Source organism: Lytechinus pictus, chromosome 12, assembly GCF_037042905.1.
Source record: "Lytechinus pictus isolate F3 Inbred chromosome 12, Lp3.0, whole genome shotgun sequence".
Taxonomy (NCBI): Eukaryota; Metazoa; Echinodermata; class Echinoidea; order Temnopleuroida; family Toxopneustidae; genus Lytechinus; species Lytechinus pictus.
This window is the reverse complement of record NC_087256.1, coordinates 30,217,021-30,229,044: the sequence shown is the minus strand read 5'-3', so window position 1 is coordinate 30,229,044 and position 12,024 is coordinate 30,217,021. Positions and strand designations below refer to the sequence as shown.

The 12,024-nt window shown below is 36.6% G+C and overlaps 1 protein-coding gene across 1 annotated transcript; it reads right to left on the bottom strand.

The window, feature by feature from the left end:
- Window positions 1-4,791: 4,791 nt before the first annotated feature.
- LOC129272774 (centrosomal protein of 55 kDa-like) lies at window positions 4,792-11,819 on the bottom strand. The gene is made up of 6 exons (XM_064107424.1): window positions 11,443-11,819; window positions 10,492-11,076; window positions 10,021-10,146; window positions 9,434-9,532; window positions 7,397-8,795; window positions 4,792-5,393 (listed from the first exon to the last, which is right to left on the bottom strand). Exons 1-5 carry the CDS (start codon window positions 11,602-11,604, stop codon window positions 8,550-8,552), a joined length of 1,218 nt encoding a protein of 405 aa, XP_063963494.1. The 5' UTR covers window positions 11,605-11,819; the 3' UTR covers window positions 4,792-5,393; window positions 7,397-8,549.
- Between the last annotated feature and the right edge of the window lie 205 nt (window positions 11,820-12,024).

Here is a 12,024-nt window from a genome sequence, read left to right as displayed (position 1 = left end):
GGTAAATATAGGTGAAGATAATTTCGGGCCCCGTCCCCTATTGGCGAAAGTCGGATCCGCCCTTGTGACACATACACACACAACGGAAAAAATGGTGCCCCCCCCCCTGAAAAAGCAAGGACCCTCCAGTGCCCCCCAGGAAAAAAATCCTAGCTACGCCACTGGTCATAAGAGTCTTGCACACGTGTCAGTTTCTCTATAATTTAGAATTATGCTGAAATAAGTGGTACTATACAGAATAAAAATTTGTTTAATTGATGACTTTTCTAGAACTTGAGTTATTGAAATTGTAATTGACAAAATGAAAGTATTCGGTTATTGTAATTGAAAAAAAAAGGACTTTAATCGAAAAATAATTGTAATAGAACATTTCTTCAATTACGTAATTGACGGACGACATTATTTTGGATCCCTTTACTTTTTAGTCTCGCCTTCACCTTTGGTGGGCGAGACAAAAATGCAATCCTACTGAAATTCAAAAAAAAAATCCCTCGCCCCCACGGTCCAGATTTCTCAATAGAAATTGGTGCCGGGGTTTCAGGGTAACAAAGGACAATGATAATGTGTTTTTCGTGAAATCTACAATAATACACGGAAATCGGCGTCTGTTTGCGTGCACCCACAAGGCACAAACATAATCAATGAGTGGTTAGACCATTATGCATGGGTATATAATAGAACTACTTGTTTGAGGAGGAGACCATTGTGGGAACGATTGTTTCGTAAAAGCGTCCCCATTCCATGACGCAAAAGGTAATTTCCCAAAATAATGACTATACGACTGCCTTGCAAAATCTTGTGTATATAAGTCCCGGATCGGGGGTAATAACCATCCCGACCCCCGACCCCATTATTTTTGGTATAAGGTGCATAAGGTGCATGTGCTTGTATATGTAATATTAAGCTATATCCAAAAACTACATGGAAATGAATTGTATTATAGGCCTATACATTTACATTAAATGTTATATTTACGTCATACTGTTATCGCTTAAAAATTTTATATCTTAATCTCTTACAGAGAAAGAACTATGATACAAAGATAGAAATTTTCTTACCGTGTTAAATACTTCCAACGAATAATTTAAATTGTACATGTTATATCTACTGCCCTTGCCCTCTTGCCTGCCCGCAACGTCCCTATATGCTCCTGGTTGGTCTTTTTCAGGGTGTTTTTATATATTTTTACCTCGTGTTTGAGTGGGTGTTTGCCATTTTTATGCTTAGTTTCTTTTTTTGTGGTGCAGTAATTGGGTGGACGAATCTCGATGGGCCAATTGCTTCCTGCCCGGTATATCTCACACGTCCGCCATGCTCTGTATATCACTTTATAACCATGATATCACTAAATCCGAAAATGGGGAATGAGCCTCTATCAAGAGAGCTAAGAAATGAAAATGGGAGCACCCGCACGCATTCTTACTTTTAAAAAAAATCTAACTTATTGCATAATATTTTAACAGTGCAACAAAATAATGTATAAAAAAATTTGTGTTCTATAGCGTTCTGTTCATTCATGCGATTTTACTCTGCATATCGAAATAAAGGACTATGTCCTTATTAAGGCTATTTTACGAGCAAAAAATCAAAACTGCAGATCCAAAACATTCTGCTAAAAAAAAGAGGATTCTGCTATTAAAAAAAAAAGGAAAGATCATTTTCAAATATACCGCTGCTCCGCCCGAGCTAATTTGTACAGCATGTATGAGACATTGATACTGACAGACTTTCATTTTTTTATGAAAAAACAGAAACGAAAATATATCGATTATTTTTCCTTCCTTCTTTCTTTTTTTGGAGGGGGGGGGGGGCTTTCAACCGTTTGCATTGTTTGACGATGTAAGACAAAAAAACCTATATTTGGAAGGTCAATAGTTGATATGATTAAAAAGAGAAAGCAATCATAACTAAATTTCATCGGTGAAAATAAGACAATTTTGCAGGCATTTATATTAGCTCTAAAAATTCATTTTTGTACATGTAGAATGAAATAAAAGAGTTGATTGCGTAAAGGTACACTCACTCACTTTTTTATGATGAAATATTTCGAAATATTTCGATAAATATATATTTTTTAGATCTGAGGATAAAGAAATCTTGATTGAATCGTAAGGTCAAATAGTGATGAGTCAAACAATTCATTGGGGAAAAATATTTATATTTCGCATTTCAGTGAAATAGAAGTGTTCGATGTCATCCGGAACCGTAACACAAAGGTTAGCGATTAATCGCTAATTTGAAAGAACAATTCTGATTGGTTCCTAGTCAGTCTATTGAGCAAAATGCGCATGCAACGATGATCTTGATAGGCCAATTTATTGATCGATGGATCGCTAACCTTTGTGTTACGGGACCCAGTAATTCAATCATGAAGGGGGCGAGAAGACATGAATGTGATGTCACATGACTGAGATTTTTTTTTGTTTTAAGTATGTTTTTATTGTATTCTCTCAAATCAAAATACACATTCACATTCCATTAACAAGTTTTTACAAATTATTTGAAACACGATTATAAAGTATAGGCCTACAATAAATCCATATCTCATATAATTATACAAATTACACACTAATCTTCAAAGATACTGGAAATTGATATACTGATGCGTTTCAACAATTACAAAATGAAATATTAACAAGATGTAATAAATGACAAGAAGAAATTTAATACAAGCGCCCCCAACACGATAAACAACCTTTCTATGTGTTTTGATATTTCTTATGATGTAGAATTTGTGTAAATTGAGCTTTTTTTATTTGATGTTGATTGTATTCTTATGTAAATGATTGTAAAGTGTAATGCAATTTGGCTTTTCAGCCGCTATATAGATACCCTTGTTGAAATAAACCGTTTTAAATAAATAAATAAATAAAGCAATGATAAAAAAAGTGAGATCAAGCTTAAAATCGATTTTATTATCTGCTTTCTTTCTTTTCACTACTTTAAACCTTTATATGGGCACTTTCCCCTGCATACCATCGATTATACTATACTGTTTCAGGGGCGCGATAGCTCAGTCGGTAGAGCGGGGGATTCGTATTCCGGTGACCCGGGTTCGATTCCCACTTGGTGCGCTAGTGCCCTTTGGTAAGGCATTAATCCTCAGTACCAGGTCCTTCCGCGAGGACCTTAAGCCGTCGGTCCTCTGGTTGCTTACTAACAAGCATTCATGCTTTCTTAGCAATCAGGTAAAACAATCACCACCAAATCACCACCAATCGTGAAAGTGTGGGGGGGCTGAGCCAATCACAATCAGATGGTAAGTTTTACGTTTTTGTAATTTTTTTTTTAAGTATGGACTCAAGCCGCTTCAGCCCCCCTATGCTGTTCCGCAGCCCCCGTGTTTGAATTAAGCTGAACTTTAAAAAATCTTATTTCTCATTTGATTTCAAGTTATTCTTTATTCATTCGCGTCATTTTGTTGTGGAAGTGGATTTGGACTTTAAACAGAATAGAAATTTTTACTGGGTAGTAGAAACGAGAAAACCATATTTCTTATTCCTTTTCCTTTTAAGATGGATGAACTAATGATGAGAAATTGGAAACGAAAGTGAATTTTCAAGGACAACGCTGAGTATATTGGCCAAACGACTGATGTTACCATAGATTAAAAATAGATAATTTGGTTGCCAAGAGGCTTTAAATAAGCTTGATGTCACATGATCATTATCATATTAAATAATTATGATTAAGTCAAGAGAGAGTGGAAAAGGAAGGAAACCCGTCCACTCATAAAACCAACTTGGAACATTATTTATACATGACTGAAACATCGGAAACCGGTGCATGGAGCAATCATCAATGTTATTTTTGTATTCATGGGAAAGGAAGGCAAGAGAGTGGTGAGGGGAGGGGGCTGAGGGTCACAGTTACAGAGATGGGGTAGCTGAAGGCATAACTTTCGTAAAAATATATTTTACATTATATAGGCCCACACAACTTGAAGTGGAGGGAGTGTGTGAGGGGCTTCATAAAACAATCCGTGTTTTCAAAGATATTCTTGAAACATAGTCTTCAGTTGTTTTTATTCTAATCACCCCCCCCCCCCCGCTTTCTTTTCTTTTATATAGGCCTATACATGAATAATTATGTAGGTCCTTTTTCATTTGTATGTTGTGTAATTTTCGTTTTGGTGGGGGATGGAGATTTAGCAGAATATTGCGCAATGACATGTTTGTCAAGTTAATCTAATCTCCTCCATTCTTATTAACATGTGACCCCCGCTAATATAACGCGGTCTTTGGAAAACCCCATTCAAATCGTAGGGACTTCCCAATGGGTTGAAATCCCCGACTCTCGCTCGAAACACTCTAAAAATAGAAACTACGGCATAGTGCGTTGGCGTCGGCACGCGCACCACGCTCTGTCGATCGCAGCGTGGGGACGAACGGAGTCAACATGAATCATAGATTGTGTAGTCTTATCATACAGACCCCATAAGGTCTTCATGATAAACCGTTCTCATCGGGAACAGAAGAGTTTTTTTTCTGTTCTGACCACATGAAGAATAGAAGTTGAAGTCTTCTTATGTCACAAAAGCATTCATAATTCTTACTTGATTGTATAATTGCTGTTGTTTTGTGATCTGCTTTTTTAACAGAATATATTTATTTTGTCATCATTTTAAAGTGATATCTTAATCCCAAATCCAAACAAGTTTCTTGCACCCCCCCCCCCTATTTCCAACACACATAAAACACACAAATTAATACAAGACACACAACCATCCAATAATATTTTGTGTTTTTTACATTTTTATTAAATCCTGTGTTTTTCATATTTAAAAAAAAAAAGTATAATCCATTTGCCACTGATAAACAAAATCTCCATAGGAGAAAAAGAACTTTAAGTGCCTTGCACTTTTTCAACAATTCCTACCACAACAAAAGTACAAATGTACTATACGAATTCAGGTCCACACAGTGAACTGGGTTTTTTTATCAAACCAATTTGGTCGAACTTTAATATAATAATCCAGGCCCACTGATACTTAGAGAAGTTTGCCTGTATTGAAGCACCACATAGTAAGAAAGATTAATCGGTAAAAAATGTTCAACCAGTAAACATGAAAACAAAGTAACATTCATACGCAAAATATGTACCAAATACTGTGTATTTCAACTTTCAAGTTTCAACTACATAAAAAGTGTTTGAAAACAACATGAAGTTACATTTACAAGTACATGTTCTTGTATCATATTCCGAAAATACATAAAGAAATAAACAATGACAGTCCAGGTATCACAGTCTGAATTCTCTTGAATAGATGTAGAAACTGATGTCAAGAAATTACAATAAACCTAAATTTCCACATTCATATTGCAATGTAATTAAAATGCCCACCAATTCCCAAACATCATTATTGTATGTTTGATTAAAGCCATCATCACTCCCTAATCCTAATGTTGTAACCCGCAAGTGAAAACCCAAACCTTACCGTCCCGTATAATCCAATAATTTGCAAGCGGGACCCGCTGACCCGTCGGGTTTTAACCCGCAAGTAAATTTATCTTTGAAAAATGAAAATTATTTCTGCAATCCCCACACTATACAGGCTCAAATCACGAAAATATATGCCAACTACTAACCTAGCCTAGAGTGAATTTACTTACAATTTGCAAATTCGCCTTTTATTCCGGAGAGAAAATGTTTTTTGGGGTTACTTTGTACCCGAAACGGGTCGGCTCTGATCTTGTAATCGAAACTCCTCGGATCGGAGCCGCAGCTCAGCGCGCGCTAGCTACATGTAGCCCAGGCTGCCCAGCAAATTCGATGTTCAGTTTCCCGTCGCCCGCCCGCGTTATGAAATTTGGACCGCGTTTAAAAATCAAATTCTGAAAATAATTCATTATTTTACTATTTTGACAAAGATCTAGATTCAGAACTGATATAAAACATTAATATAAGCTTTTCAGTCACAATTACTTGTATATCATGTAAATACCTGTAATTCTTTTCTTGTTTTTTTCTTGTGAATGGAATGACACTGCATGCTCAACCACACCTCGAGCGATGTTCGTGCAGGCTCCACTCAACTTCACTTCTGCTACATCACTACGCTCTACCTACCCGATGTAGCGGTAGTGAAGTGGAGTGGAGCCTGCACGAACATCGCTCGAGGTTTGGTCGAGCTACCCCAATAAATCCCATAGTCTAGTAACCTTGCATTGGTGAGTTGTCATACGGCATATCAGACAAAAAAATCATCAAACAAAACTCAATCTGTTTTACAAGGCCGACGGGAGGCTCACGCACGTACGCATTGGCGCTTGTACTAGCTAGCCAGTCTGAGCTCTGTCTCTCTGCCAGAGCTCTGGGGGACAATTCGCTCTGTAAAGGCCTCAATGATGGTGATTTTATGTTTCAGACAGAGTTTATATTTCGGGAATATTATTCAAAACTGCCAATAAAGTTAGATGATTTCTTCATTGTCATGTATATTTAAGTTATTAATGAGTTCATTCTCACCAAATTTAGACTCCCCCATAGAGAAATGCAATTTTCGTGGAGATCTGCGTTTTCAAAGAACATCAGGAAAAGTTAGGGTATGTGGGCCTTTATTACATGGCCAAGTACTGGAATTAGATGGAGTAGAAATTAGATATTGAATTCATTTATATCCAAGTTCAACTCATAGTCACACCCACACAAACACACCCACATCCAAGATTCTAAGCATGAAAAAATTAACTTTAAAATCATGCAATATCAAACAATAAGTAATAATTAATTTAATAAGTGAACAGGGATTCCTCAAAATAAAAAAACGTAGCATTTGAAACGAGCCCCCGAAATGAAAAAAGTAGCCTCCAAAACGGTAGAAATGGAGACCCTGAAATATTACCAAATAAATGAAAATGGAACCCCCGAAAAAAAATGATTGATTTGCTCCCTGGCTTCAAGACAGTTCCACAGAATAAAAGTGGTTACAAAAGGTCAAACTTTCATCTTCTGGAAAATAATGAATAATGAAATCCTCATTATGAGCTGGAAAAAATGGGACGGGAAACTCGACATCGAGTTTCATTGGCCTATGCGATTGCTTTTGACTAGACTGTGCTGCGCTGCACTGGCGCGCGCTCCTTCTTCGAAAGAGCAACTCGATGTATTTATGTCGAACTGTCTCAGTCCTGTTCACTGTTCACAAGACAAAAATACGCCAGCATTTTTTTAAAAGGAAATATCTACGTCTCTAAAAGAATCCGCCACGTAAGAAGCACATGATCCTAACTCAATTTTCATTGTTAATGTTTTTATTATGCGTCGTTACTTCTCCCTTTTTTTTCGCATGACGGTCTGCGGGTTTGAGAATGAACTCGGCCCGGCCCGCAACCCGCGATCGGGGGCATACCGGCAGGTTAACCCGTACCGCAACGGGTGCGGGTTACAACATTACCTAATCCCCCCTTAAAGAAATACATAAATACAAACAAGAAATGTAGTATATACCACTAATTGCACTAACCCTTGAATGATTAATTTATAATAAAATTCAGTAATTTTTCACTGAAAAAAAACAATGTTTAATGTTTATTTGATTGGAAGACTCTTAATCAATCAGTCGAATACAGATGCATTTATTTCATAGAAATGAAATATGGGGAAAAAATCTTCAAAAAATAATTTCTTTATTAGTAATGAAATTTTTCCTAATTAAGAGAATCAATGAATAAGAGAATAAATTACAGAATTTGGGGGACCTTGAAAAAAAATTTTTTAAGACTTATCTAACAGAAATACTAATGTGGATTTGCAAAACTTAAAGCAAACAACTTAATACAGACTGCCGAAATATTTTACCACCAAGTAGGAAATACTTTTATGTCTTCTCCCACTGAAAAGCAAAAACATGAAAGTGCATACTATTTAATACTGTAAGAATGAAACAATTTATTCAAATTAACCTCTTAGTACTGCTGTATAAATGATGTATAAAAATACAAGGTGGAAAGTGATATTTTTCTATTTCGAATGCAATATCACTTTGTACTTCAGCCCTAAATAAGTAAATTTCATTCTAGTCAATCAACTTTTGATAGTTGGAATGCAAAAACAAGCAAATACTGGAGATGTATTTTATGGCATTGATGTGATCCTTAATACGCATTTCGTTCACAATTGCTGTGATGGGGGCTATATTAATTCTTCTTCAAGAGGAGAATTCAATGTCCTTTGAAATTTATCATACTACTTTAAAATTATCCTAAATATCAATTTATCATCAAGCCCTCAATGCAACACCTAAGGTGTTAAGAAAGAACACCGGTCAGTGTTCCAAGAGGACCACAGGTGTTGCACTTACTTCCTGAAGATTTAACACAACACCAGAGTTAACAATAAAACCAAAATATGTCATGATAGCACCACAGGGTGCTCAACTAACCCCATATTTCACCACTGGTGAAATAGTCTTTTGTGAACACCAGTGGTGCATTTCTGACACCACAGTTTTAAGGAGTGAGTTCCAAGAATGGAATGTTTATCCCTGAGTATACAAATAAATAAGTAAATAAATAACATGGATTCATAATATTCAATAGATGCACAGATCAATGCAACACCAAGTCATCCTCCCGACTCTTCTGTGCCGTTGCTACTCTTCCGATCTGGTAGGTTTTTGGAGGAGATGTGACGACGTGTCCCAATATTGAGCGATCATCGTACTGAGGGGGAGGATCCACGATAGCTATCGTCTTAGGGCGTTGGATGGCCGGCATCTCTAACCCCCGGTCGGGCTCATCACGGACTACATCACTCGGGAGGGCGTAGCCTGCATCATCCCAAGAGTCTAAATTCTGAGAAAAATAACAGGAGAGGAGAGAGAAAAAGTTGTTAAATTTAATGTTGCAATGCAGGCCTGCCTCAATATGTAATCATAAAGCAATTTCTAATGGAAAAATACATTTCCAAATTTATCAGTTGTATTCAGGTATGCATTGTTTGACAAAATTGGAATCAGGGAAAATACATGGGGTCGAATGGAAGTTTCCCCACATTTTTTTTTTAACCCTCTACCTAGAAAAAGAGCCATCATAAAGTATTACAAAACAAAATGCAATTTAGTAGGAATAGTTAGAAAAAGAACCCACATTCAGAAAATTTTGAAAATTTTTGTACGACAAAATTGTTCCAAAAGTGAATATTTACCTCTTGAATTAACATTTAGATAAGATTTTTTTTTTCAAATAATGATTCATATTTGTAAAGTGTCTTTTTTTCATACTTTCTCCCTTTTTGTAATAATATTGATCATTTTTTAAAAAAGATATCAGATGCATAAATACACTAAAAACCAAACTCTTCTGCCACTTTCATATCCAGGTGTACCTCACAAAAAACAATTGCAAGCCTCAAAGTTTGTGTCTCGGGCTGATTATGTCAGATGAGGAGGATTTATGAGAGTTTCCTAGTGCATTTCAGAAATGATAATTACCTCATCATACATGTTCGCATAGTATCTCTGTACATGGTGGGTAGCTGGTTTGACGAACCTAGAAGGCCGGGCCCTTTGTTGATCTTGATATCTTGTAATCTGAATGGAAGAATGGGCAATGAATATTAGATATTCAGCATTTGCATTAGAAATAGGAACACAATATTGCTTTAGTTTAGAAATGAAAGCATTTTCAATTGACTACAATTGTGATATTTCAAAATTTAAACAGTATTGTGGTTCACAAGGTCTTAAATAAATTTTGAACAAAAATACCCCTGATGATAAAAAAAATAATGATGATACAATTGATAATAATAATAGAGAAGTTATTGTTATGAGAGAAGAAAAAATATTAAAGGGAAGAAAGACAGACAAAAAGAAAGAAAGAGAAGAAAGAAAGAAAAAAATAGAGAAAGAAAGAAATAAAGAAAGAAAAAAGAAACAGAAAAAAAGAAAGACAGAAAGAAAGAAAGAGAAAAAGAAAGAAAGAAGAAGCCTACACTAGAAACATTGAAAATTACTAAAATACAGAAGAGTCCAGATTTTGATAGCAAAGTAAAGAGCAAAAATATAAATATATGTACCTGAACTTTGAGAGAACTTGCAAAATCCTCAGCTTTCTTGAGTTGGTTTTTTAGTTCAGCATTCTCCTTCTGGCTCTGTTCCCTGTCCTTCTTTTCATGTTTGAAATCATCAAGGCAAATTGAAATCTGTGACAAAAAAAAATAAAATAAATAAATGTTGATAATTTAAATCATCAAGTGGATCTTGAAATTAAAAAAAAGGTTAGAATGTGAACATGCTAACAGATATTGAGTTATTTTTTAATCCTTTTTTTTTACCCTGACAGATTATACACATGTTGGGCTGAAATGTGGATCTTCTACCTTCACAAATGCTACTTTTTAATTTGAATAGTTAATTATAATTTTTTTTTTAATTACAAAGAAGCAAACATTTTTGATGAGACAGAATCCTTTATCTAATTCACATAAATAAACGTAAATCATTTAAACATTAATTATTAAACCAAAATACATGAATGAATATATTACCTGTTGAGTATAGAGGTCGGCTTGCTGGTCTATATCAGCTTTATGAGAGGCCACTTGTTTTTCTAGGAAATCCACTCTCTCCTTGAGGTCTACTACTCTCTTGCTCATATGATACAAGTCTCTGTCCTTTCCTGCATCTCTCCTGCACCTCTCGGTCTCCTCCTCCTTGGACGATGCCTTAGCCATCTCTTGCCGCTTCTTCTCTGACTGCTTCAGGGCGTGCTTGACAGTCTCGTGCTCTCTCTGTATCCTCTCCACTTCCGACTTGCGCTCGGCGGCCCGCACTCGAGCGTCTGTCCACCTCAGCTCCAGCTCCTCATTCCTGTTCCGTTGATCGGCGAGCTTTATCTCCAGACATTTGACTGTGTCCTCTGCTTGCTTAGCTTGTGTGGTAAGCTTCACCACCAAAACCTCCCTCTCCTTATCGTACTTCTGCCATCGACTGTTCATCTTTGAAACTTCTTTCAGCTTACGGACAGCATCTTTCTTTTCCTGCTGTAATAGGATGATCTTCCTCTGTGCTTCTTCCAGCCGAGACTCCAGGGATGCAGGAGGGCCTCCAAGACCAGCTGGGATTTCATCCTCCTGCAGAAAATGCAATCAAATTAAAAATCTAAATCATGTTGTTTGAAAGATGCAAATTCAAGAAAAAATAAAATGATAAAAAACATGATAAAATGAATAATACATCAAATAAAATAATCTACCTGGATTCTGAAATGATAGCCAAATACTGGCAGATCATTGAAATTAGCAGGTTTTTGCACGCTAGTATAATTCACAAGTAGCTCAGAAATAGCGACTGGCTACCAATTCAATTGTAAAGTTCTTTTGACTTTGACTTCATACATCGCCATCAAGAGCAAATCAACCACTGATCATTGTCGAAAAAGTTAAGTTTAATCATTAAATGATTAAAACTTGGTATTGTCATTCTACTTCAATTTTTACCTGACTTTCCGAAGAATCTGAATACATGGGCAGTGGACTGGACACTCCGGCGAAAATACGCGGGGAACTCTGGCGGCGATATTTCTCATGTCCGTACTGGCAAACATGCTCGTCTGTTGCGCGAGCGCCATCTAAACACGCATTTCGAGTCGTTTTATCCATGTTGAGTGTAGTAGGATGAAAGTGAATACCAGTCACTGGTAAGGAAATTCTGAAATAATAACTTATTAATAAGCGATTGAAGATTTAACTAGAGGTCTTTCAACGGTCTCCGCGAAAGCTCTAAGGTATCTTTGCAACTACATAATATACAATCAGGCGACAGCTGGGGCGATATCACTGATATGAATTCTCGTCATCAGATCGGTGGGTTATATACGTACGTTGAGCGGTAAACATTGAATGCGTGCGGTTCTATTCTGGCAAGTACGAGAAAACTCCCCGTTAAGGGGAATTCCCCGCTCGCTATTTTTAATACTCTCTGTTGTTTATTGTCCCTGGGAAGTCCCTATAAATGAGACGACATACGACACTAGCGTACCTAAGGGGGGGGGGGGGCAGACTGCCCCCCCCCCTGACGAG